Here is a 26,787-nt window from a genome sequence, read left to right as displayed (position 1 = left end):
GGCTTCGCTGCACTCACAGGCGAGTCGTAGGAGAAGGCACACTCCGTCTTGTAGACCCGGTCCCCTGACTTGGGCACCCGGATCGTGGGCATGTAGGGGACAAGCAGCTCGCCCAGGTCCCCGGCGGCCATCTGCGCATCACCGCCGCTGAAGAGCGCGGCCCGCTGCATGTTCCTTCACTCCCGCCGGTCGGCAGACGACGAGCAGCCAGTGCGAGGGCAATAGGGGCGGACAGTAGCCGGGCCCGGGGCAGGGCGCGGCGGGGGCGAGCCGTGCCTGCAGGAGGAAAGTGGGAGGGAAGATGCTATTTTTAATCCAATGGCGGCGGGAACAGCACCAGCTGCAGCGGCGGCACTCGGGGGTCCCAGCGCGGGAGGGCGAGAGGGAGGGCAGGGCGGCAGGGGCGGAGCGGGCTCCGGCGGACGCCGGGAGGTACCGCCCGCGGGGGCGGTGTGGGACGCTCCCCTGAGGTGATTCCCGCCCCCGCGCGCGTGCCTCGGACCACCGTTAGGTGGCAGCCGGCGGCGCGCGGCCGCGCTGCGCACCCGCCGAGACCCGCGGCGGCTCCCGGAGGGGTCGGCTCCATCCCTGGCATCGTTCAAGGCCAGGTTGTCCGGGGCTTGGAGCAACCAGGACTGGTGGAAGGTGTCCCTGCCCGTGGCAGAGGGGGTGGAACTAGATGGTCTTTAAGGTCCCTTCCAACCCAAACCATTCTGTGGCTCTATGAGAGAACGGAGGCTGGGTCTCCAGGTCTCCCTGGGTAGCTCAGAGGAGGTTTGCCTTTGAGCCGTAATGCTCTGCTACAGGAGGCTTCATTTATTTTTAAGCAAGCAAATACTAAGTGTACATTAATTCTCAGCTGCAAGGATCTACTAACTTTACATGCCTAAAGTAAGCTTTCAGACACGCCCTGCAGTTCACGGCAAAGGTGCCGCGACCATTGGGTACGCGGGGCGAGCGTGGCGACCCAGTGGTGTGTAACCTGCCAGAGCAAGCGGAACGGGCTGGCACAGAGGAGCGGGCTGCTGGCATGCAGGGCAGGAAGACTCAGCCCGAGGTCTCCTAGGAAGCCTGCTGCAGCACCAGCAACTAAACCCCATGTCTTGAGAGATGGGACGTTTAGCTTAAAATTCCTTTTTTTTCCTTTTTTTTTTTTCTTTTTTTCTTTTTTTTTTCCCTGCATTTGCTGTGTTTCTCTTTGCTTTTCATTTTGAAATAATACAGCTGGGGGAAGGAGAAAAAGTTTCTGGGAAAAAGTTACTTTTCTTCCCCCCTCCCCCTTGATATCTAATAACTATTACAGATGCCTGACAGCAGCAGGATTAAAGAAATGACCAATCACTTCAATTTAAGGTCTGTAATGTAGATGAATAGCCTTCCACCTACAGTCCACATTATATCCAAGCATTCAATCCAAGCAGGTGATGTGACTTTTGCTAGAACCACTGTTTACCTCAAAAAATTAAATTTCAAAAGGTGATTCTAGTAAAATCCCAACTAACAACAGACTTGAATATTAACTTTGTATCCAGCTACAACGAAATAGGCTGTGAGAGTGAGACCACTGCAGTCTGTTCTCAGCATTCTTTCTATCTTGAAAGAAGTGTTGGGAACAGTGTGAAATACTAGGGCCAAATTATGGTATCAGTAGAATGAATGGCCTTAGGCTTAGTTGAAGAACAGACATTGCATCAAAAACTTGTGAGCCTCGTTGGATGCTGAATAAAACCCAAATCGATAGAGTCACCAGATAGATTTACTTTACCTGAGAAAACTTTGTGCTTTTACAATGGCTTCCCTCATTATTAACTCAGCATTTATGAGAGCCACAGTAAGACATACAAGCTGTCTAACCTGAAAGATTGTCTCAAACAAAAAGGAAAGTCATTGCACTGATATAAAAATCAGTCTGAGTCTTTCTAATGTTTGGCAGTACTGGGAAACAGCAAACAAGGCAGTCTTTGCTGAAAATGGTCTGTGTAATGTTGCTTCACATAAATTTATGTTTTAACAGCTACAAACCACAACATGGCCAGGGGTTATTTTGGCTTATATCCTTAAAAAGGAGAAATTTTGAATTGGACAGATAGTTCAATGTCACAAAGTGTCAGAGGCATCAATCCATCAATCTCTCGAGGCATTTAAAGCGGAGGAGTACCACAGCCTCCGAGGAAACACACCCCTCTAGTGGCAAAAGTCGGCCAGGTAAAGAATACCCTCTATATTCCCTACATAATTGTTAGAAGTGTAGAAAAACACCTAGTAAAGACTATCCTCCCCACAACTACATGTGATTCTTCATGTCGCTAGATAAATATTTAATAACATGAAAGTTACGTGACATTGGTATGTATCTCTCACTAAGAGAAATATTAATGTATTACCTTGCAATGTGTTTTCATCACTGAAAATCTTTTCTGCCACAAAGGGAGTATGTAGCTCTGTTTTAGATATATTACCATTTAGAGTATGAAGCAAAAGTACCTGTTACACTTTTAAGCCTTATTTAAAACCAGCCCACTGAAAAAACAACCAACCAAAAACCCCCAGAATCATGGAGAAATATGTTCAACAGACAACAATTTCTGGATGATCTACATAGAGAATTGCCCAGTTCAAAGCTTGTTTTTTTTGTTTGTTTGTTGTTTTTTTTTTTTGGGGGGGGGGGGGGGAGATACTTTGGTTTGCCTTTTTAAGAGTGTTTACAAAGTCTTTTACAGACATAGACTATATATAGGAGGTGAGACTGGAGAAAATGAAAGAGTAGAGAAGCATAAATGATACATATACAAGAAGAAAAAAGCTTAGAACTGGTGGCAATAATAAAGGAAGAACAGCATGGGTGACACTATCAGGGATGAAGGCTATTAACAGTTCTCTAAAGAGAGAAATGTATGAAATCATGCAGAGAAAATGACAGCATATTGTTGAACAATATGCAAGTTGGGAAAAAATAGTGAGAGATGAATTCAACTACAAGTAATGAGAAAGAAACTATTTGCCTAAAGGGGTAGATATAATCCCAATATTCTGAAGATCTGAAGATATTTTTCTTACTTATTTAATCTTCCACAAATTACCTGGGAACGCTCTGCACAAGAAAGCCTTGCAGTTTCCCGCACCTTTCATTGAAAATTTTTAAGACTAGAATTCACACAATGAACGCTAATAACATCAACTTGTTTCATATATATTAGGTCACAAAGCCCACTCTACACCTGTGTTCTAGAGAAAAGGCATAATTGTTGGCAACTGATATACGGCATTTTCTCTGATTAACAGCTTTAACAGCTATATGAGCTTAACTACCACACAGTTTCTTTCAAATTATGGGAATCAACAAAAACACGGTTTATTGATTTCCATCAGTTAACAGCAGGATGTGTATTACATAGCTCAGCCACAATCTGTTGGTATGCATTTAAGACCATGCATACAGTCTTAAAACTGTTTAATTGTCAGGTGTGGATTTCATAGAATTGTCAACAAGATTTTTATCAGGTGTTTCGTAATGATACCAAGGTCCATCGCCCCTCTGTCTCATCAGTCTGCGTGCCTCCAACTCCATCAGCCTACAAAAAAAACCAAACCAATGGACACACTCAACATGAAGTTTATTGGGTTTGATCATATGTATATCAATGTCAGCAATGAGTTTAGCATCTATGGTTAATAAATAGATGCTAAGTATGCTAAAGATGCTAAGTAAATAGATTAGCTAAGTATGCTAAATATGGTTAATACTACTGAAACATAGACAATACCAAAATATGAAGGGCTCAACTAAAACATGAGCTATTACAGCCTTCTATTTCAATCTTTTTTTTTCAGCAAGTCATAGAAAAGTAATAAAAATACTTGCAGTTCTGCCACAGCTTCTTGCCTGGTAAGGGGCTAGACAGTTTTGATACAGCTTTAAACTAAGAATACATAGAAGCAAGAAAATCAGGAGTAAATGTGATAGTAGAAGGAGTTACGCTGTTTTGGTCCAAGTGGCAACAGTTCGTGGAACTCAGACTTTCTTCCATCACCACCATTTACTCTGAGTAAGTGCAGAACAAACTCAGTACAACGTCATTCCTGCCCACAAAATTTTCAACAGCAACAACGAACAGTATCAATCCTGTAAATTGTCACTTAGTTGCCCAAGTAAGTGATGAGCATTAGCAGAGGCAAAAAGAGCTGTCCATCTGCTGACTCAGGAAGACAGAGCTATACCTTTATAAATACCAACTGTTCTGAAGAGTCACTGTTGTTTTACAAGACTGCCCTTGGATCCTTCCAGTTCTGGTAATACTGAGAAGGCAGAGACTACAGATACCCTAACTTCCACTTTCGCACCAGCCAGTGCAGCAAGCATTCAGAGTCAAGTGATACAGAAGTAAGCATGTTACATCAGCATTCAACTTTGTAAGTTAAGCAAAATGGTCAACTACAGTATGTATGTTTTTTTAACCCCTGAGCTATATAACATACCTCATTTGAGTTTTCTTCGCTTCAATATGAAGTACAGCCATCTCCTTTTCATAGTTCTTTTCAGGGGGGTCAAGGAGGTAACGAGCTATCCAGCGACTTATAGGGTGCTGGAAAATACAAAAGCCGAGATTATTCCTGCAATTTACAAGTAGAAATGTCATCATAACTAAACCATTTTGCATGTTCCTGGTCCTGAAAACATGTCATCAACGCTATGAGTGCTGCCACTCAAACCGTAATAGTAAAGTTAAAAAAGTGCTCAACTATTTGTAAGATCAGAACTCTCAAATGCCATATTTCTTTTGACATTTTTGATGCCAAGATAACCAGCAGACGACTATTCTGTAGCAAAATTAAAGGCTAATGGAAGACGTGAATTATTTTCTTTCTGTTGAAGTAAAAACTTCCACCGTAATTACAGAAATGGACTCCAAAACTCTTACCATATTCAGTGACATTTTAAAGTTTTGCTTCCACATAGAAGTCATTTCACTAGGAACAGAAGTCTAAGTGTGTTGAAACAGTCATAATAGAATCACTGAATTCAATTACTTCCTACCAAAAATGTGCTTGCAGCAAGAAGCCACAAACTAATTTTAAGAAAATAAAATGAAAAAAGTGTAACTGAGAGTTTCTGAATATAAAAATCTTCAGTTCTAGATATAAAAGCCTGTGTAGTGCTGGACTTTGAAATGACAGTAGCAAACAGTACAAAAGAAAGTAATGTCACTTTAAACTCCAGTATCTTAAGGTGCTGTAGTTCCAGAGCAAGAAACAAAAGACAAAAACTGCATGCAGGGAATAAAGAGAACAGAAGACTGTTCTTACTACTTAGGAATATTATAAAAAATTCTTGACATACAGCTTCAGCAGTTTATTTGCATATAGTTACAGACCATTCATATCTACTTTTGTCAATAAACAGACCTCCTACAGCAACATGCATGTTCCATAAAGCTGAAAAAAGCAAGTTTACCAAAATCATAATTGCAGAATTTGAGTTCTGTTACACCAATACCCAAAGGCCATCCTCATTATCATATTCCACACATTTTACTCCCAAAAGTGTCATCAAGAGGAAGGTTGTTGATAAACATGCCACCCTTTTACACGTTACACTCACTTTGTAGTATTCCCAGTACTCTGGAACATAACCTTCAGGAATCTCTGCAAGTTCAGCTTCACCTGACAAGGAAAAGGGAGGAACATTTAATTCACATATTTTTCTTTTATGTACTTTATATTCTACTTTGCATATTGGGAAAATTGGGAGGGTACTTAATTCCTCAGTCTGAGCTCTATTCAGAAATATTTCCAGACACTTCACACTGTGTGTATCTAGCTCATAGATTAAGCCACACAACAAAGTGTGAAATTAGCTGCTATACATAAGAAATAACTATGATCAAGTCTGCACAAATGCCCTTTAAAGCATATGAGCTGAAAGCATGGATTTTTCCTAATTTCTTTATTAAATCAATTGTATATTATTACTGTAGTAGACGTAAAACAAGTATTGCCAAGCAAAATTTTATTGCCAGATAAAAGCGACAGTTGCAGTGTATGCAGCCTTTTTAAAGTATGCCAAACAAGGTAATACAGACTCCTCATCTGAACACAGAACTGTTCTCTAAACCTCACCGATGTTTGAAAGACTGTAAAAAAGATGGAATTCTTCCATTTTTAAAAATGTGGTAACCTTCTTTTAAAAAAGCAACAACTACAGAAAAATAAAAATACTGGGAACATATTCCATGTACTTACAAGATTGCCATAACTGTTAGGCCTATTTCATGGTCTCCCAAAGTCCAAACCTTAAGAGATCACTTGTTTCTATCTAGTACGCTTAGTTTCCAGTTGATAATTTTTGACAGTGTATTTAGCTTAGTCACGACAGAGCACTCACCAATGAAGATGTTGACATATGTTATAAATATTGCCACTGGTATTCCCGTCAGAAGTACATAGAATCGCTGTACAGGGAATAAAAGAAAAAAGAAACAGTACAGGAAACTCAGAAGCCTGACAACATTTAAATGTGGTTAGTCTGACAATGATGTAAGAGCCAACAGATTTGCATTCATATCTTAGATAAGGATGCTGTATGTAAAGACATATTGCTGCTTAAAATGACTTAATTAGAACACAGAAACGGTGATGCTGTGTCAGTCCAGGAGCCTATTTAGTTCAGCTTCCCATCTCTCAGTCTCGTAGAAGCAGGCAGCAATGCTTTCCCTGAATGCTGTCTCAGCATCTTGTGATGACTAGCTTCAGCATTTAACCATACCAAGGCGCTAATACCAATGTAATGTAATCCATCATAAATACAACCAGTGCTGGCTTTGGTAACTGTGGAAGACAGATAAAGGAAGCCTGAGTGCACAAAGGGGGTTATACCAAGTTGACTGTTACTGGCTGTAACAGGCTTTACCTGAAACCTATAGCTTTTTCGGGGTCAAATTCAGGTCAGGCTTCCAAAGTCTCATCTCTGGTGCTTAGGGATTTGGGTAACTGAAGCCAAACCCTGCAGAAGAGTAACCTAATACATTATTAAAAGGAGGCTATAGTACAAAGCATTTGTAGGTCATGCATATATAACACATGCACATAATTTAAGAATGCTACTACAGCTGTAAGTACCTATCACAATTTTTGCCATTCAGCCATTCTTTTTACTTCATCTGGCCCTGATTTTACAACACATGACAAAAAAAATCTTTAGAAGGAGGACTGGAAATTCTTATGTCAGTAGTGCCAGCCACATTTTAGATGTTCTCATGTAAACAATAGAGAAAACTGTATCTTAGACATTTTTACACCATTTGCAAAGGATGTGTTATAGTGAATATAGTAAATTCAGTTTTAACTCACCAACAAGTTCAGAAATCGAGTATCATAAAATTTTGTTGCCTTGATAATGAACATTCTTTTCCCATGGCTGCTGCTATGTCGTACAGGAGCTGAAAATTGAACCAAAGTATTATGTGTTTTTCTCCCTTTGGTGACTGTGCCAGGACAAGGTCAACAACACATGTGGAAAACAAACAAAGAGTATACAACATCATCTGAATAGTTACAAGCTGGTTTTCTAGGGGATATCAATGTACCCACAGGTCTGTCTATTTCTTACTTTGCTAGGATGAACCTATTTTTCTTCTAACTTCCAACATAGGTCTATTTCTACCTGCAAGTCCCAACAAAGAAATCACCAAATGTCATCATATGGGCCCAAGTAAATTCACAGATGGGTAAGTTTGGCCTCCCGCCAATTTTGACCCAATTTCTATCCCAGAAATGCAATTTCTGAGGGAAATGATGACACACGTTGCACCCCCTCACGGGATTTTCTTCACGTCGAACGCGTTTACACCTGCACAGACAAGAGCGGAAGCAACGGTAACCGTACCGCACAGCAACCCTCTCCTGCCCCACTGCCAGCGCAGTAGGGAAAGGACGGGCGGCCCCTCATCCTCAGGAGAGCAGCTCTTCCACGCTCCCCAAGGTCACCTCGCCCCTGGCACAGCCGCTCCCCCCATTCCCGCCGCCGAGGCCCTACCGACAGCGCCGGGGAGGCGGGAGGCTCCGCCGAGCCAGGGCAGGTGAGCGCCCCCCGCTGCGCCGCTCGCCGCCCTCCGGGCACCCCAGGCAGCCGCTGCCCGGAGAATCACGCTCATGGCCGCCATTGCGGGAACTGGTAAAGGGCGGGGCCGCTGGCGCTGTTTTCCTCGGCGGGATGAAGCTAAGCAGCCGCCATCTTGGAAAATGGCAAAGTCTTCTCTCCCCTTCCGGCGCCCTTGCGGGCCGCCGTCCGCGGAGCCAGGCTTTGTGGGGCGGAGCGCGTCATGGCGGCCGCCGCGGGAATGTCCGCCTTGTGCCGGCGCCTCATGGGCTCACTGCGGTTGTCAGGAGCGCGCCCGAGTTTGATGGCTGCTGGTATCCCTGGGTGGGCACTGCACAGGCTCAGGAACTGGCTGGGGTGGGCGAGGGCGCGTCGTCGGGAGGAAGGAGAGCTGCCCTTGGTGGGAGGCGGGCTGTCCAGGTGGCCTGGCCTCTGAAACCACGTCTGAGTGTTGCGAGTGGCTTATGCTTTGAGGCGTTGTGTAAGCGTGAAGCGCTGCTTTTTGCGTGTTACTTTTTTGTTGTCATGCATCACTGCGGCGTGGGTTTTGTGCTTACGCCGTGTGTTAACCGCTTTTGCCGTTTAGCCGAAGTCAGCGTCGGAGGATGTGTTCTTAGACTGCGTAGCTCAGACTTACTCTTTCTTTTAAATTTCAAACTTACTTATTTCTGAGTATACATAAGTGATAATTAGATGAGACGAGGGGAGGAGAAAACACCACTGAGATGACAGTTTTATGAAGAATTGAACCTATGCCTTTTCTCCCTGAACTGTGGCATTCATCGCTCTGTAGAACAACATTTGCATTTATATTATTATTTTTTTTCTTATCATATATGGTTTTTCTTGTAATTTTTATGCAGGTTGACACCAAATCTCTTCCACAAGAGCCAAGCAAAAGTTGAGCTTCGCCATCAGTTGAAGTTTCTGCACACTACTTTGTCTCGGAAGGGTCTGGAGGAGTTTTTTGATGATCCAGTAAACTGGGGAGAAAAAAGTGTAAAGTCCGGTGAGTTTTACTTTTATAATTTCTAATAGAGATCTTTGAGCCACTTGTGGTCAGCTGAAATCTGACATCCTCTGCATTCTAGGAAGCATTCATAGGTACACAAAACATTTTTAACGTGTATATGTACACAGTACTTTTGCATCTTTATACCTGTTAATTTTATTTTCCTGTGCGTATTCTGTGTTTATGAAAGCAAATAGCTATTACGCAGCAACATATTTTACTGTAAATCCTCTGCCTTGCTCTTAAGCGACAGTGTATCACAGAAGAAATGTTCTTTGATAAAATATACGGTACTGTGGAAGAAAAATATTTCAATGTAAAGATTCATTTTTCATCTTTCCCTGTTCCCAGCCTCTTACAGACACAAATAAAAGAGCATGTAATTGCCTTTTTAAGGTGTGTGTATGTGCAAAGCAAAGCTGAGTATCCACAAGGACTGCTTTCAAAGGACAGCTCTTTTTCTAAAAAGTGGCCTTTGTTCTGTAATACTTCCGAGCCTGCTAATGGAAGCATTTCTCATTTTTTCTGTTGGAATACGAGAACTTTGTTCTATTGACGATTTTTTTTGCTTCCCTTTTCACAGGGGATGCATGGAATATAAAGCAACTGAGGGCCAAAAGTAGTGAGGACTTACACAAGCTTTGGTAAGTATGTTTTAGTGAAGTACCTGTCTTGTTTCAGAGCAGCTCTGGATGTTTTATTAAAATGTGGCTAGTGAACTTACTAGTCAGTACATTTACCTAATGCAGCAGCCTGCCATATTGCTCCCCATGCTTTTAACAGCCCAAGTTTAGGTACCGCTCAGCATGCACAAGCTATAAGGCAGGTGGCTATGTGATAGCTGTGCCCCATGCAAAAGGATCAGGTTTGGTATGAAAAGGCTGTGTCCGGGCCCTTTGGAGGTTGCTTGAACTGCAGGACACTTGGGGAGGCTGACCATTACATTAGATTATGTTCCTCAGCTCTGAATCTTATTCTGGTACCAAAGTCTTTGAGGTTAGAGATTGCGTCACCACTCTAGGCAACCTGTGCCAGGTCTAAGATAGTTAGTATTTAGTTATTACTGTGAATGGTTTTTGTCTTGTTATATATTCTTTTTGCTGTATATTCTTCTTGCTGTGTACCTGTAAGAGTCTGGCTCTGTCCAGGCAGTGGAAGACTACTTAGCATTAACCTCTTCCCTTCTTAGCTGCCTTTATTCCAGGTTAAGTAAACCTTTATTCCTCAGCCTCTGCTCATATGTTCTTGTTCAGCCTGGGGAAGAGAAGGCTCAGGGGAGACCTTAGAGCAGCGTTCCAGTACCTACCTGAAGGGGCCAACAAGAAAGCTGGAGAGGGGCTTTTACAAGGGCACATAGGCTAGAACAAGGGGGAATGGCTTAAAACTGAAAGAGGGAAGATTTAGATTAGATAATAGAAAGAAACTCTCTACAGAGAAGGTCATGAAGCCCTGACACAGGTTGTCCAGAGAAGCTGTAGCTGCCTCATCCCTGGCAGTGTTCAAGGCCAGGTTCGATGGGGCTTTGAGCAGCTTGGTCTGGTGGAAGGTGTCCCTGCACGTGGCAGGCTGGTTGGAACTGGATGAGCTTTAAGATTCTTTCCAAGCCAAACTGTTCTATGATTCTGTGTGTCAGCCTTCCCCACCTCTGCTGGGCTTTCTGCAGTTAGTACCTTCGCCTCTTCATATGGAGCTAGAAGGCATGGGATATGAGATTAGAGGTTGAACAACTCTGCTCCGTCCAGCAGGTTAGTGACTGAATAATTGCTAATAGATCCAGAAATTATTTCTGAAGTACTGTGCTTTCTGATCTAGGTATGTCCTACTGAAGGAAAAAAACATGCTTTTAACTTTACAGCTAGAATCAAAACGACAACTCAAGCCTATGCCAAGTCCAGAACGATTAGAAAAGGTAACATTTTCATACATAGCTAAAAGTATGACTAAAATAGCTGAGTGAAAGAGTAAGTGTTTTTAAACTTAATGACTTTTTTTTTCTTAAAATATATTATTTCCCTGATTTTAGTATGTGCGTAAACACTGCTCAGTCAACACGGTGGGAAAGGTTTCTCTAACATTAAGGAATATTTTGTTTTCTTTGTGCTAAAACTTCAGTATGCTCTCTCCTTACCCTCCACTGTTGCCAACTTCTTGCCTCTGACATTGTCGTCTCCAAACTTTTGCTCTTTAGTTCTTTGCTGTCCTCACATTCCCACCTTCTCTTGCATTATTGCAGTTCTGCTGCAAATTTACTGACTTCTTTCCTCAGTATCTTTACTATTGGAATCATCATTTACTTGTAAATCCACTGCCATCTCTATGCTTATGTCTTGCAGATGGAAACCTACACCTTCACTGGCTAGTTAAATAATCCAGCTGTTTGACTTGAGAGATATTCTCAGATATCCCCCTATGCATCCAAATTAATTTGGGAAAAGCTTTTACATTGTTAATTTGAATTTATTTGTATGTTTAATAATTCAACTGTTATTTGCCATTACATATATCTGTAACTGCATTACGATTTCTCTGTTTTGTGTCAGACATGGAATGATTTGGTTTCCTCCTCGTCATTTAATCACTGTACTTGTAAATTAGGGAAGACCCAATATAAAACTGGATCTCAGTGTATCTTTTTCTAATGTATTGCAATACAGTTTCTTAACTGTATTTTGTGATTCCCATTCTAAACAGCATTTTTGACTTAGACCCACCTCTACACATCCCTGTTCAGCAATTACAAATCACAACAGAACTTGTTTTGGGAGGGAACTTAACTAAGTGGCCCTAACGCTTTAAAAATCAAATCTTACTAATTCCCTGTAGCCCAAGAAAACTAGAAATCAAGCACCAGTTAAATACTATGATTGCATTGAGACAAAATACAGCAATCTGCTTATTAGAATTAGCTCTAGCAGTTCCCATGCATTTAACATGTTGCCATATGTAATGTGTGTTACAGTAATATGGGACAGATCTGACTAAAACACTTCAATGCAAGTGGCATGATTTAGTCGAGGCAGCTTTCTAATCAGCCAGTAGGCGTTATTGAGGCTGTGACCCAACTCCAAAGTTAAAACTAGATTAACAGACAGTACAAACCATCTGACAGAAATACATAAAATACCTGCTGCTGCTTCTACTTCCTCCCCACCCCTGCCTCCGAGCTGAGCATCAGCATTAGATCTAGCGTTGTGTATTATCCATCTATTATTTAATGAAATAGACCATCAGTTATTTCATCTCTCTTCTGCTTGTAAGTTAAGTTTTTAAAGCACTGGTTCTTTACTGTTCTAACACAGGACCAATTCACCTGTTTCACTCACTCCACAAGTGTGAGATTACTGATGACAGAATTCCCAGAGTGTTCAACATTTGCTTTTTGTTTAGATTTTGTCTTATATCTTCAAGATCTTTTAATTTGTTGGTATTGTGTTTTGTTGGCCCATTTTGAAACTGTTTCCTATTGTCAGGTAGAAGAGTCTATGAAAAATATAGATTTGGTTGTCAGAGAAAGAGAAATTGCTTTGAGGCTTCTACAAACTGGCCATGAAAAGCCAGTACCTGGCGAGTGGAGACATGACTTCCTAGGACGCACCTACTGGTATGAGAAAGAGAACCTTTTCTTCTAATTCTTATGTGACTTTTGCTTGTGGAAAAGTCTCTTTAAATGAAATCCTTCTCTAATCAGGAAAGCATGCATGTGGTTTATAGAAAGAAACGTTTTCTGATTAGTATTCATGTCCTGTTTGATTTTTGTTGTTTCTATGGGTTTTTTTGATGCGGTTACAATTCAATAGCAAGCTTTACCATTAATTCTAATAAAATTAGTTCCATGCAACTGATTTCTGCACTATAGCTATTCTGCAGCACACAGATGAACTAGGGAGTACTGCTCAAGTTGAATCACTTGGACTTCCCTGGTTCTAATGCAAAATCCACATACTGAGAGACAACTACCCAAAGTGTTGCATGAGACCACCTAAATGTCCCTTGGAATTCCCTGCTACTCTTGGCAGATAGTTAACTTAGAAGCTTCTAAGAATTATTTACTGTCCAGATGCTTTCAGTAATCTGTAACTTCAGGTGATGATACTGAAGGCTCTGGCAGAACCTGCTATTTCATCAACCAGCATTTTACCCTCATCATATTGGCATTTGATGCACTAATTACAGTATTAAGATTGGTAGTAACAGTGCAGATAACAGAAGGTTGCATTTGTTTACCCATAAAATACAAATCAGCATAGTACTAAATGCACCAATGGCTAGATTTAGATCTCTAGGGGTGAGACTTCTTTCTGTATCTGTGACTCTCTTAAGGTAGCCAAGTACCTCATCATCTAATTAGCAAGATGCAGAAATGGATAAACAAGATTACTCCTGTCCCTACCTACTAGCCAGTGAAGCCACAGCCAAGAGAAGGGACTTGGTGGAAATCAGTGGGGGAAAAGATCCTGTTGTGCTTGACTGTAGTCTGGTGTTGTGGATAGGACAAGGGGGAATGACTTTGAATTGAAAGAAGGTAGATTTAGAACTGGATTAGGAAGAAATTCTTCACTGTGAGAGTGGTGAGATACTGGCACAGGTTGCCCATAGAAGCTGTGGCTGCCCCATGACAGGCCTTTGTGCAGTCTGGTCTAGTGGAAGGTGTCCCTACCCATGACAGGGGGGTGGAAATGAATGGTCTTTAAGGTCCCTTCCAACCCAAGTCATTCTAAGATACCTTTCTGCTTGGAAAAATTGTCCACAAAGAATTTACCCATTTATTTGAAAGTCCAGTCCCCAGTTAAAGCAGGGGAAAGGGGCAGACACCATGGAGTTTTTTTAAGCACATGCAGAAACTCTGCAGTATATAGCAGTAGGTCTGACACAATCTTGATGCACAGGAGTCTGCAGAAGCCATCTGTGCAGCCCATACACAGGAGGAACCCCAGGCAGACATAATAAGAGTCTATATTTAGAGGTAAAGACATTCAGGTAGATATCAACTTGACGTGATGCTCCAACACTGGTATTTTAAAAGAAAATTATAGTAGAAACAAAATTCTTCACACACAGTTTGTTCACATCAGCTTTTGAGAGCTTTCTTATGGAGGAGTAACTTTAAGTGTAAAGAATCACAATCTATACTGGGCCCTCCCTTCAAACTTCCAATTTTTAAAGCAACGCTGCTTTCTACACTGAGAGACCCCGAGTTAGATTTGAGCTGTAGTTACAAACCAGGCCAGCAATAGCACGTAAAGTAAACACCCACAGGCAAATTCCATGACTTACCAGTCAGACCCCTTTGTCACTGTGCTGTGACCAGGTGTACCTAGTAGAATCCAAGAATGAAGACAGTAAGTATACATTCTGTAACAAGTTTTATCTGTCTTTAACAGGTACTCTTACAAGGAATGGCCAATACCATGGTACTTGAACAAGAAATACAAGAAGAGGAAATTTTATTACTTACCTCACGTGGAACGCTTTATCAGGTAAAAAGATGTTTTTGACATTTTAAATATTTTTCTGATCCCTTCCTCAGTCCTCTTTATTCCACTTTACAAGGAAAAAAATAGTAGTTTTCCTATTTTACAGTTGGTAGATGGAAAATAAGGCTTTTTTTAGAATAACAGCTTGCTCTGTTTTTTGTAGTTCCCATCTTAATTATTAAGAGGCTTGGTTACCTGTGAAGTTGCAGTGTAAAAGTAACTTTACATGCAGGCTACCTAAGGTTGAATTTTTGTTGCATTCAAAAACAGAAGAAAAAAAATAATTTCCGTTGAAGGCATTTTAGCTTATTGAAAGTAAATGAATACTGTGCTCATGAAAGTTCTTAGAAGCAATCTAGAAATTAACCACACTGACTTCTTTATTTCAGACTCAGACTTGAACAATCTTTACGCACAAGGGCAAGAAGGCAAAGCCTGGAGAAAACAAAGCAAAAGCTCTTGGAAAGGAAGTTCCCTCACCTTGCTATAAAATCTCAGAGTCAGTGAGTCTCACTGAAGCATGGCAAGCAATTGGCCAAGTGTCTTTGTGACTGGAACATGAAACAGTTCTGAAACCAGTGAACAACTTGACTGAGCATTCCCGAGTCTCCTTTTTGTTTGTTTTTTTTTTCCCCATGCTTGATCTAAATTAAATTTGTGATTGGGAATTAAAAGCAGCTTCAGTGCATACCTCTAATCCTAACAGCTGTTCCCAGAAACACTTGAAAAATGACTTAAGTCACTTTTATAATAGTGAGACAGGCATCATTAAGAGTGAAGAGCAGCAACTGACTGCCAGATGAAAGTATGAAGTGTAGACATAGTTACCGGGTTTAGTTTAACAAACACACTTTGAAAGGAGAGACCTAAGTGTCTCTGAAACTCACATACAAAGCTTTGTTCCTTGACCATCTGAATTACAGATGCCTCACTTAAGTTACACATGCTTTCTGCATAAAAGCATAGGAAACCATGCTTTCAGTCTGCTAGAGAAACTTTCCCTGCTTTAAGCCTGGCTCATTAGAAAGTCTGAAATATTTAGTATGTGAACTTCTACCTGTGCAGTCTTTCTTTCTATCTAGATTTCTAGACAGCTATGACAAATTCAAACATCAGTGCAGTGTTTTGGGATGGCTGTTTTTTTTGTTTTTTTTTTCAGTGTGCAGAATAGTTGAAGGAAGATAGTAATACTTGTAAAACTGAAGTAGAAAGGTACTGGTGCTGCTCTCAGTTGATGGTGAACACCTACTCAGGAAAGCTTTTAACTTTCTGCTGAGGTGATGTAGGATTTTTGAATGAAGTCTTTTAGGAAACAAATGTGCTATACAGTACAACCTGATGAAACACTGTAAACTCCAAGGAAGCCAAAACTGTAGGAGATAGACGAGTCTGTCTCCATCATCAACAGTTACTCCTCTGTGTCACAGAAAATGCCCATTTAAACAGGAACTCTCTACAGTGGTGAGAAAACCACAATGTGTTTTGCTCTCCAGTATAGTGATACGACATTCAGAGATACTACCATGGCATTGCAATTCTGTCAAGAAGATAATCAACCTTTATCTTCTAAGCACATGACACAGAAGTTTCAAATGCACAGCCAATTCCTGAAGAGAAACAAAAAAAGCCTACTTTGTATCTTCAGCTCTAGCTATGAGCTGTTCAGTCACTCAATGCTTCACCAATGCCACACTAACTTTATAAAGCATTACTCCCTGCAGCGTACTGGGATACATGTTCAACTGACATTCCACATTCTACTTCCATGCAAACCAGACTGAGTCTTGTCTTCCAGTCTGACAACACTATCTGGTGACGTATCACCTACTGTAGCTGACTTAAGTTTGCCTCATTTTGTGAGAGAAATATGGTTTGTCAATAGCTGAGAATATCTGAAACAATCAACTTTGTCTCAAGCAACTAATGGTTATGATAAGACAAAAGCAGGCTGTTTTGATAAATTACTTTATTGTCTGAAGGTAATGTGAAAATTTTCAACTAGAGACCTCACCGTTACTTACCCACAAAATTTTTAGGATAGAAAAATGTCGCAGTACTGTTGACACTATTTTTTTAAGTCAGTTAAACGGTATTTGGTTTTCCGCAACTTTGAAGATAAGGAGCAAAACTTCATTGTGTCCCAGTACAGAACATCACACTGTTGTAAATTAAAGCAAATTTAACAGCAACATAGATCTGTGTCTTGACAGCCAGTTCCTGCCCTCCAAAAAATTAAAAATCATGTTACTTGCTGACCCTGAGTGCACACTCTTCCTCCAAAACAGGCACTTACTGACCCTAGTGTGAGTCAGCTGCGGAGCTATACCAAGAACAAACAAGTAGCAAATAGCCCCTTTGAGTTACAGCTTCCTGTAAAAATTTCAAGCCACATCCTGAGGTCTTCTAAGACTATCCTCCTAGTCTTGCAGAGACAATTCTTTAACTTCCCTGGCTAAACCAAGTTTTGCTTCTTGCCTACATTACAAAGACATTATATACATTCTTAGGAATCACGTGGAGAGCACCAATTGTTTACTGAAATGGAAATGCTCCATAATAAAAAATTAGCAAATCAGTGCTTAATGTAACATTCACTACATGGAATGTAGCAATTTCAAAAGACAGTAAAAGCTCACACTGAACTGATTCACCTATAATACAGTACTAAACAAACTCCCTTTTTAAAGAAGAGTAACTTTCTCTTCAAGTATGCACAAAGTTGCTCAAATATAAAAAGACCAAATTTTGTTTCTGAAAAGAGAAATAAGAGCAATTTAAGGCCAAAGTACCAGCAAGGAAGACCAGTATGTGAAAGTAGACAGATTTTTAATAGATTTGCACAGGTATTTGCAAGGTTATGCCTCTATCAGCTAACCTGTAAAGCTGTTCCCAGGAAAAAATGCTAGAGAAAATAGACATTTATACAAAATTATAAAATGCTTGTTATGTAAATTATTGCTTTACAAGGGATGTAAACATCCTTTTTCTATGATAGTACCAATTAGGTCTCAAAATTCCTAAGGTTTGTTAAAATGGAACTTGAATTATGCAAAAAATCCAATATAAACTTTCTACAAAAAAAGTCCATCCCATTCCTGAGTATGCTAAAGCTATAAAACAGAAGGAGCACTGAGCAGGCAGCAGTTTTCACAGTAAGAGGTTTAAGGACATTTTCTTTCTACACACTGTTTCCCTCCTTCTTCATATTCTTGTTTAGAAATCCACATCTGTTGAAAAGTACCCTACAAGAAAAACAAAACAACTCAATAAATAAAAAACAAAACAAATGAAAGTTAAGTGAAACATGATTAGCTTTTGCTAGGTGGAAAAGCAAGCAAGTCTTAACATTAAACAAGCTAAGAGGACTTGACCTGCTTATCTTTTCTTTGGAGATTTATATTGCTAGCAATTAAACAAAAGGCAGGAAGTTGCAGTACCAAAAGCCAATTTCAGTCTCCCTTTTCACTGCTATGTTAAATCCCCACAAACCATTTTGGTATTCAGTAACTTGTTTCTGCATTATATTCCTGAGCTTCATTCTACAAGTTCGCTACTTTCAAGATGTACTGTATAAATGACATGTTTACCTATCATATTTCAATCCTGTGCCTTGCCATTAAAAATGGGAGAACACAGCGAGTTACTTTTTGATTGGGAATGCTCATGTTGTCTTGTTCTTTAAATTGATTATGACTGCCATGTTAGCACAAACTCTGCAATGCACGCTTACGCAGAATTAGGTTTTTGGACAAGCAACACAGTAACACAGGTTTACTAACCAAAGAAGCCAAAATCGAACCACCAATCCACGAGCTGAACCTTCGCTCCACTGTTGTGTTGTTTGCTATCAACTTCAGACGCATGCTCTGAATAGAGAAGGTAAATGAAAGAACAAATCAGACAACTAGTACGCTAGTGACCTTTACGGACAAGCAAAGGCAAACACAAAGACCTCAGTGTATATACTAACATGAAAGTGAAAAGGTCATTTTTGTTAAACTTGCAATAATGCTCATTTGCCCTGTACTTAGAATTCAAGAATAGCCACAGTGGAACAGAATCTGTGTAGCTTTTATATTGCTTCTCAAAAGGAAGCAGCAACAAATGCTTAAGGCTAGAAACAGATCAGGCAGAGAGCAATAATACAGCATGTATCATTATCTTTAACACTGGACTAATTAAAATGTGCACTGGAACTAAAATTTCTAACATTGCTCCAGTTCAGCTGGTCCTTTCAGGAGCCATTCATTCCTTTTGCTTTCAAAATGCCTTACTGTAATAAAATCTTCAAATTTCAATGGGCTCCTCTTCAGCTATTATAAGCAGCAGCAGCAGGTAACTACCTCCCTGCTTCTCATAACATTTATGATTTAAGAGTTACTGTGAGTAGAATATTTTCAGAATACTCAAGAAATTTCATACGCTATATGTGCTCTCAAGAACACTCATGTAAGGTATTAATATTTTCTTTGACATCAAGTGATAAAAAACAAAACAAGTATGTTAAATCACAAGGTTTTATCTATGAGTAGGTCAAGTTCTCTCTAGAATCCCTGTGACAAAGTGACAAGACCTCAGGCAGAATGACTGAATGTGCCTCAAGTTAGTCAGCAACACTTCAGAAGAGAGGCCACCAAGGGAAGAAGAGACCTGCTTAGGGACAATTACAGAACTTAAAATCACAATCTGAAAGCAGGAATAGAGAAGTAAAATATTCAGAAAGCTGTTAGCTGCTGAAATTCATGTCATACAAGACTTTTTCAAGACTTCTTTCTTTTCTTTAGAGAAGGAGGAGATTTCTTACCCAGAGAAATTTCTCCAGCTGTTGGGATCCTAACAAAGTCAGAGTTACAACACATGGTTGTGTATTTATGTGGCAAAACCCCAAAATAATAAGTAACTCAATGAAGTAATTTAAAGAGCTGTTTTACCGGTGGAGTCTTCTGGGACAGCTCTCTGTTCAATCTGTCTGTGAAACTCTGTATTAGAGTGTTTCCTCCCGCTACAATCACACTGCCATAGAGGCCCTAAAAAGAGAATAATCAACCTACAATGTTAACTCTGAAATCATACTGAAAAAACTGTTTCACAAAATAGAGGAACGGCACATAGGTATATCTTAACCAACAGCAATAATACATCAGTTGTGTGACACACTTGGCAACAATACTACCTCTCCCAGTCCAATTACTTTTTAATCACTTGAAAAAAGTTTCAAGACAGCTTAATATTGAACTATACAAGGAAGACAGAAGCCACATGATTAACAATTCTAGATGATTTCACAGAATATTTTCTAGTATAGGAAACCCTACACCTACAGATACCTCCTGTATCCAAATTGTTTTCTTACAGCTGATTTGTTCCAACCACAAAGGAAAGCCCCACAGCACTGCAACAGTTTTCAGTCTCACTAACGCTGCAGCTGGTGAACACAAACCATGTCCTTGCCAGCTAAGCCTGCCTGCCACGCCAGTTAAGAGGAAAAGTTTTTGAAACAACCCCCATGCAGTATGTATCAAACTTGAATATTTTCAAATTGAGAAAGCTAGAACATAGTTTTAAGAATAAAGTTTTCCTTTAAAAATCTCATTTCTTCCTTCTACTCTCTACAGAAAGTTCCATAAGATTGGTTACATTTAGGAAGTATAACTGCCATGCCCAGAAGTCCAAGGATGGCACTCACAGTTATGAGCACCAAATGCTCATCTGAAGCAAATACCACACACCCTATGCAGTGCCAGCCACAAGATCTGGACAGTAGCTACTTAAATACTGATAGGAACACTAGGTAAATAAATCCTGATTTAGCATTCTGTAAGACAAAACAGTAATTGTACATATTCCTATATACAAATGTGTAAGTAATACTTAGAGAATTATTCTCATGTGTTTATCATTATCCTAGGAAATCACATTTCTTCATCAACAGTGTTCTAGTCCCAAAAAATTTTATCAGCACAAAACTATCTATGCCTTATAACAATAGAGGTCTGACTAACACTTACCGGCCTGATGTCTATATCACACATTCCAACACTTGTTGTGACAACGTGGCTCACGCCCAACATCGTGTTACCAGATAAACCCTAGAATTAAAATTAGTAATCTATACATCATCACTTCAAAAGAGCAAGACATATAAAAGCCCGAAATGAGTTCAATTTACAAGTATGACTAGACAGGCATTTTTACGGAAGGTAAAAAAAAACAAAAAAAAACAAAAAACAAAAAAACACACCAAAAAAAAACCACCCAAACAACCCTATTCCCCCATTCAGCTCATCATCACCCGGTTTGAATGACATTTTATTCTTCACTTGTCCAACCTTAATAAAACACAGGCAAATTCTTCCTGCAGAACTGCACACTGTAAATACACACATACAAATTATGAAATTAAGAGCATCATACAAAAGGAAGCCATGTGTAAGTCTAGCAATTTACAGCCTTCCAATTCCTACACAGCATAGTTGTTTTACCTTTACATTAGAAGGGTCAAACAATCCTTCAGGGATTTTTAGACGCTCAGCACCAAAGTCACAGTTATAGCCATTAGGGAACTCATAATGAACTGTCGGCATCTGCGCTGCTACCCTGGAGCGTCAGCCGGAAAGTAACACATTAAAATGCTATGTAAACAGGATGTTAAGTTATCCAATTAGCATTATAAACTAAGGTTTAAATGGGAATATTGTGATTTATATGACTTATACTTCCAATATTTATTGTGAAGTCATGCATCTTGGAATATCAAATAAAAAGCTATCACCTGTATGTACACTGTATTTCTACTTTCAGAAACAAACATATCCAAAAAATACCTCTGTGACAAAACCAGCCAACAGCAACGAACAATCTAAGCACCCCATGCACAACTGATAATTAATTTTGCAAGAATGAAAACAGTGACATACTGTTCATCATAGGTTGAATCTGATACTTGGAGGACGGAAGCCTGGAAGTCCTGAATGACACACTATGGAGTTAAGAAGAATATGGTTAAAAGAATTTCAGTCTTCGATTTTATATAAATACTGACTTCTTAAAAAATTTAGCTCTTCAAGAAAAAAACCTGATATACTTGCAAACAAAACTTCTTTATGGGTCAGCTAGGGGAGTCTGACAGTGGGAGAAATGGTCTACTTACATTACACATGTAGTTGTGCCAAGACCTAGTGACCTGGGGTAACTTCTCTTTTCTCTTCCAATTTGCTGGTGACCCCTCACGAACTGCCTCCTGAGATTATAAAAACCATGATCATCAGTTAATCATTTAAACCTCTCCTCAAGAAAAAGCTTATTAATAAATTACTTTCCCACCTTTGAAGCAATCATATACGGAGGAATTATCTCTATGTTCATTTCCTGAAACAATTCTCGGCATTGCATAGTTATAAAGTCTCCTGCAAGTGGTGACTTCACAATACCTCGAAGACAAAAAGAGAACCAAAAAAAAACATCACCTTGAAAGAACCGAAATCATGAATAAACTCTCCTAACAAACCATTTGCCAGTGAACACCATTAGAATGTTTTGGGGTCGTTCCCCCCCCCATTTTATGGGTTGCATAGATTTAAAGACAGTAACAAAAAAAAAGCAGAAAGCAAGCTAATTCAACCTTGGCACTACAATGCTATCAGCCATAAGATTTTTTTTACCTTGCTGAAGTACATATCCATCATGCACTGGAATAGCAGTGGTGTGTGTTGCTCCACTATCCAAAATGAGACCTGTAGATCTCCCATTAGCAAAACTAGCCAAAATGATTATGGAAAATATTGTCATTTTCACTTTAGGAAAAAAAGTTGTCTACAGCCTCAGCATAACTAGGACCCCAGGGTGTTATTCCTTGGATCTACAAAAGGATTTGCCGTTTTCCAGTGTGCATCATTTGTCTACAAAGTGCACAACCTCAGCATGAATGGCATTTAACTTCCAGCTGTGAACTGACTTGAGCTCTGGATGTACAAAGGTGAGACTTCACGTCAGTACTATGCAACAAGCTCTAAGCACATTCAACTAATTTGGAGTCTGAAGCTGAAAACATGTTATTAGTTTAAAATAATTACAAATATTAATCTTAAGGCTATGGGAACCTCAAGCTCTAATTACTGTATTCAGTAGTCTGGACAACACCATTTTAGGTCTGTAATGTTCTTACCCATGGTATACAATAGGAAAAAACTATAAGAGAGAACTAGTAAAAATAAAAAGACATTGCCTCCAAGCAAAATAGTCAGATTGGGAGCATTTCAAAAGGGAGCTCAGCAGCTTTAAAATTCATAAATGGAATTTACTTAGTTCCTCCTCAGATGTTTATGGAAAAATTAATTTGAAAGAAGAAAAGTTAGATGCGCTGTTACACTAGGAATTGCCTGTAAGAAGTTTACTGTAATTTCCTGGGGTAGGTGGAAGGAAGAAGCAGTGAAACATTCCAAAGGATACGCTGTTAGAACAGCAGTTTTACACAAGAAAAAAGCAGGGATGTTGTAGTGTTCAAACATCAATTCAGTCAGTTTTTCACGCTTTGCTCTAGTATTCCACTAGAAGAAAAAAAAAAACATACCAAACCACAAATAAACAATCAAAGGGAAGATATGTTTATCTTGAGGACAATTAGAGTACACTAAAAGAATGCTAACATATTTCCCTAGTAGTTAGAATTATTATAGCCATGTTTTCAAATCATACCAAAATTCATAGAGACAGATTTCTAGCAATTTACTTCTTCAGAACCTTTTTTATTCCAATTCTACTACATTACTACTTATCTATCACACAGAAATGATACATATTTTCACTGTTACAACAGATTTCTTTACACTCCTACAGCTTTCTAAGTCTCAGTCTCTCAAAGAATTCTATAAACCAAGCAACATGCCTATTTTACAAGGGGAAAGATACAAGTAACTTGCCTAATTGAAAGAAATCCAGATTTTCATGTTTCCAAGGTATTTTCATACAGTTCTACTGTACCAGAGATTAAACCAGGAGATATACATATATATATTCTACATATTACTGAAAACATGAAGCTTTTTCCAAGCCAATACATTAAAGTAACGGTTAGCTCTCTAAGGAGACTGTTAATAGGATCCTCTATTCAGACACACAATGAGGTATCAAACATGAAATAGCCATTGCAAATTTAACCATACCCCACACACTGCAATTCAATGCAAGGGAATAATGAAGAAGAAAATTCTTTTCATAAGATTTTATTAAAGAAAGGCATAAATTTTGTACGGCTATCCTCTGTATTCTGACATTAAGATCTGTCCTTCATATGCTGCACAGTATTAAACAACAGAAACCTTGTCCATACATTTTCCCAGAAATTTCTTTACATCCACTTCACTTACTCAAAGGGCCATTTACAGAAATGAAGACAGAAAAATGAAAAATTCTCCATTATTCTCTGTCATGTAGTATTTGTCAGAAGGCTGAATAAAGTGACAGATTTTCAATGGCATTTTATTAAGTGTAATTTAGTACATATTTAGACATCCAAACATCTTTTTGCTTTTACTCTAGGCAGTAAAGTAAGAGTATATTTAATTTTTACTTCTTTTCAATATGTGAAAAACAATAACACTTTCTAATACTTCCTAATACTTTCTAATATAACTACACAAACTATTTCAAATTGGGTTTGGCCTTTGGTGTTTCTTTTTTTTTTTCCTAGACATGTTCTTAAACAGATTACTTCTCAAAACCTGGCAAAGTATTTTAAAACTGCTATTTTTGTAGATAACTTTTAACACTTGTAACCTACAAGCCTGTGCCAGACTTGTCCCACACTAATGTTTATAGAGTCAGCAAGAAGATACAGTCAAGACTTATCGAAATGCAAAGCTGCTTTTTACTCACTGGTGCTTCGGACATAAGGACAGGATGCAGGCTTGCTTCAGATTTAATATGCATCTTGTAAGTGTGATCCAAAATTGCCTGGAAACTATCCCAGTCTTCAACTGTAACAACATTGAAGTGAGTGGATTAGTTACTTCTGAGTTTTGTTCCATTTCATAAATGGATAGAAGTTTTCCAAAGCTTTTTTTTTGAGTACAGCTCTTTAGCTAAAAGATACCCTCAGCAGACACAAACTTCTTTGCAGCCCTACAGAATTCTCTCATTCTGTAATCATCATCATCATAACACTTCAAGAATTCTGTTGAAAGTTTGAAAGTTGTAAACCAATCATACTTCATGCTATTTGTAAGTCAGGTATCCATTCTTATAGCTTCTGCTGCCATACATAGCCTGTTTAAATAAAAGCTATGACTTTTTGCTGCCTAACAATGCTATTTCACAAACAGATACAAAATGACAAAGGACCATACTCATTCCATTTTTTAAAGGTGAAATTGCCTCCATATTTTCCCTTGGAACTCTCAGGGCATTGGTGTCTATGTAGTAAGTTGGGCCGCCTTGTTTGCCTTTGTCACCATCAATCTCCATCAGAGTACTGCCATTATCCCTTTCTAGCACCACACCAATGGCAGTTGGAAAATCAACCTGTAAGGCAAAAGGTAAGCAATATATGAGAATTAAATGAATGTCTGGGGTGGCGTTTTTGTTCATTAATTCAGAGCTTTCCTTATACAACACAGTCAGAACAAACCCCAACATATTCTGAGAACTCATAACTAAACAACAAGACTTAAGGCATAAATTCATGTTGCACTTTCATTAAGTCACGAGATCCTCACCTTTGGACAATCTTCACCCGCATAGCCTGCTCTCACTGTGTACGAGCCAATGTCAAATACAAGAGCTCCAACTTCATCTGAAAAGATTGTTAATGGAGAGGTTGTGAATGGTTATTATACTCTGCTACAATCCTGACCTTTCCGTACCCACTGCCTGTTTTGCTTGCAAAAGAAGAAAAGCAAGTCAAGGCAGCTTTTTCCAGGCAAAGAAAAAATTCTCTATACAGAATTCTAATTAGCTGAGAGCTATTAGAAGATTGCAGATAAGTTTTAACTGAGACATTGCAGTATCTTCCATTAGCATACGTAAAAGGTAAATTTAAACATAAGAGGGAGAACACAGTTGCCTCCAAATAGATTACAAGGTAAAACTTTCAGAAAGTGCTAGCATAACAGCAAGAGGAAGCCAGGTGAGCCCAGACCTCCCGGAGGTGATCAGAATTAGAAAGAGGGGCCTGAAAACACCAGGTCTGTAAGTGAAAGCTGTCACATGAAGCACCCTCATCCTCGTGGGCCCCGATCCTCACTGGGCTGCTCTGCACGTCCTGAAGAAAACCAAAGCCTGAAACAAAATACCTGGGCTTTCATTCTCACGGAGAAGTCTGCAGAAGTCCTCTGGGAAGAAACTACATCCCCGTTTTCAAAGCGCGGGGCCTTCCCGCTCCACTCGGCACCCGAGTAAGTGCTAATTCAGCCAAAGACCACGGCTTAACCGGTGTCCGGAGGAAGCATCGCAGCGAAACGACGCCGGCAGAGACACAAGGCCGCCCGCCGCCTCCTCCTCCTCATGCACGCTACCACCCCCCGCCTAGTTCACGGAGGACGGGGAGGGCTCCGGCTCCGTGGCGGAGAAAAGGGGCCGCGGGCAGCGGAGTCCGGGCCTGAAGGAGCCGCAGGGAGGCGGAAAGCGCCCGGGAGAGGCTCTCCCGCGCCGCCTCACGGGACGACGCCGCGCTCAACGGTCGCGGGGGGGAGGGGAGGGCGGATAAGCGAGGCGGCGCCAGACTCACCTCCCCCATACACGCCGCCGCTCATGGCTGCCACTGGGCCCGAGCAGCGAGCCCCGGTACCGGCCGGCTCCTCTTCTCACAAACCCAAGCAACAATAGCGCCTTCACCTCGCTCTCCGCCGGCGCCACTGCCTAACCTGCAGGCCGTCGCCTTCCCGCCAATAGCAACGCCCGTGCCACTGGCCCTCCCTCCGCCTCTCGGGCACAAGAGCCAATCGCGATGGGCAGAAGGCGGAGTCATGGCGCGGATAGCCAATCATGAGGCAGGAAGTGGGGGGCGGGCTGGTAAACGAGTAGGCGTCGGCGTAGCGTGTGGGAGAGGTGGTGTAGGGGGTCAGTGGGGTGTGGGGAGAGCGGCGGAGCGGCGGGAATGCTGGCTGAGTTGGGGAGGGTTCAGGGGAAGGCTGCTGCTTTCGGTGGAGTGGGGAAAGGTAGCTCTGGAATCCTGAGGGCTGGTGGGGTGGGTTTGGTGCCGCCTCATGGGT

At 40.4% G+C, this 26,787-nt stretch overlaps 4 protein-coding genes across 9 annotated transcripts in view; 1 reads left to right on the top strand and 3 right to left on the bottom strand.

Annotated features, from left to right (window-relative positions):
- Positions 1-396, bottom strand: part of USP13 (ubiquitin specific peptidase 13) — a 55,175-nt gene extending 54,779 nt beyond the window's left edge. Inside the window, exon 1 of one of the 2 annotated variants that reach the window (XM_062602904.1) lies at positions 18-396. In XM_062602904.1, the coding sequence (XP_062458888.1) occupies positions 18-170 (153 nt within the window). In that variant the 5' untranslated portion in view covers positions 171-396. The remainder of the gene's footprint in view (positions 1-17) is intronic. The other variant, XM_062602902.1, reaches the window with a different exon arrangement.
- A 1,342-nt stretch (positions 397-1,738) lies between these two features.
- Positions 1,739-8,261, bottom strand: NDUFB5 (NADH:ubiquinone oxidoreductase subunit B5). 2 transcript variants are annotated; one of them, XM_062603269.1, is made up of 6 exons: positions 8,033-8,261; positions 7,348-7,481; positions 6,383-6,449; positions 5,600-5,661; positions 4,477-4,583; positions 1,739-3,572 (listed from the first exon to the last, which is right to left on the bottom strand). In XM_062603269.1, exons 1-6 carry the CDS (start codon positions 8,157-8,159, stop codon positions 3,452-3,454), a joined length of 618 nt encoding a protein of 205 aa, XP_062459253.1. In that variant the 5' UTR covers positions 8,160-8,261; the 3' UTR covers positions 1,739-3,451. The 2 variants fall into 2 exon arrangements, with proteins under 2 accessions (XP_062459253.1, XP_062459252.1); XM_062603268.1 differs by having other exon boundaries at positions 7,348-7,436; positions 8,033-8,255.
- Positions 8,262-8,318: 57 nt separating this feature from the next.
- On the top strand, positions 8,319-15,269 carry MRPL47 (mitochondrial ribosomal protein L47). Its single transcript, XM_062603267.1, has 7 exons — positions 8,319-8,419; positions 8,959-9,104; positions 9,691-9,751; positions 10,920-11,016; positions 12,578-12,708; positions 14,489-14,584; positions 14,971-15,269. Exons 1-7 carry the CDS (start codon positions 8,319-8,321, stop codon positions 15,086-15,088), a joined length of 750 nt encoding a protein of 249 aa, XP_062459251.1. The 3' UTR covers positions 15,089-15,269.
- A 1,261-nt stretch (positions 15,270-16,530) lies between these two features.
- On the bottom strand, positions 16,531-26,475 carry ACTL6A (actin like 6A). 4 transcript variants are annotated; one of them, XM_062603264.1, is made up of 14 exons: positions 26,304-26,475; positions 25,294-25,370; positions 24,925-25,099; positions 24,455-24,555; positions 23,030-23,127; positions 22,243-22,337; positions 21,905-22,011; positions 21,732-21,821; positions 21,499-21,560; positions 21,064-21,178; positions 20,590-20,670; positions 19,513-19,608; positions 18,361-18,447; positions 16,531-17,823 (listed from the first exon to the last, which is right to left on the bottom strand). In XM_062603264.1, the coding sequence occupies exons 1-14, from the start codon at positions 26,326-26,328 to the stop codon at positions 17,743-17,745; spliced, it is 1,290 nt and encodes a 429-aa protein (XP_062459248.1). In that variant the 5' UTR covers positions 26,329-26,475; the 3' UTR covers positions 16,531-17,742. The 4 variants fall into 4 exon arrangements, with proteins under 4 accessions (XP_062459248.1, XP_062459246.1, XP_062459250.1 ...); XM_062603262.1 differs by lacking the exon at positions 26,304-26,475 and adding an exon at positions 25,821-26,079; XM_062603266.1 differs by lacking the exon at positions 26,304-26,475 and adding an exon at positions 25,716-25,737.
- Positions 26,476-26,787: the final 312 nt, after the last annotated feature.

This window comes from Pezoporus occidentalis, unplaced genomic scaffold (assembly GCF_034315485.1).
Source record: "Pezoporus occidentalis ecotype Australia unplaced genomic scaffold, CSIRO_AGI_Poc_V1 ctg8, whole genome shotgun sequence".
Classification (NCBI taxonomy): Eukaryota; Metazoa; Chordata; class Aves; order Psittaciformes; family Psittacidae; genus Pezoporus; species Pezoporus occidentalis.
Note: the sequence above shows the minus strand (reverse complement) of the source record. Positions and strands in the feature narration are given on the sequence as shown.

Coding starts and splice junctions, on each gene's coding strand:
- ACTL6A (XM_062603262.1), bottom strand. CDS start 25,881: ATGAAAGCCCAGGTATTTTGTTTCAGGCTTTGGTTTTCTTCAGGACGT. Junction 25,100..25,293: donor CGGGTGAAGATTGTCCAAAG/GTGAGGATCTCG, acceptor TTTGCCTTACAG/GTTGATTTTCCAACTGCCAT. Junction 18,448..19,512: donor TGTCCCAGAAGACTCCACCG/GTAAAACAGCTC, acceptor TTCTCTATTCAG/AGCATGCGTCTGAAGTTGAT.
- NDUFB5 (XM_062603269.1), bottom strand. CDS start 8,159: ATGGCGGCCATGAGCGTGATTCTCCGGGCAGCGGCTGCCTGGGGTGCC. Junction 6,450..7,347: donor CTCGATTTCTGAACTTGTTG/GTGAGTTAAAAC, acceptor TTCCCTGTACAG/CGATTCTATGTACTTCTGAC. Junction 4,584..5,599: donor AGTACTGGGAATACTACAAA/GTGAGTGTAACG, acceptor TGTATTTTCCAG/CACCCTATAAGTCGCTGGAT.
- MRPL47 (XM_062603267.1), top strand. CDS start 8,319: ATGGCGGCCGCCGCGGGAATGTCCGCCTTGTGCCGGCGCCTCATGGGC. Junction 9,105..9,690: donor AGAAAAAAGTGTAAAGTCCG/GTGAGTTTTACT, acceptor CCCTTTTCACAG/GGGATGCATGGAATATAAAG. Junction 14,585..14,970: donor CACGTGGAACGCTTTATCAG/GTAAAAAGATGT, acceptor TCTTTATTTCAG/ACTCAGACTTGAACAATCTT.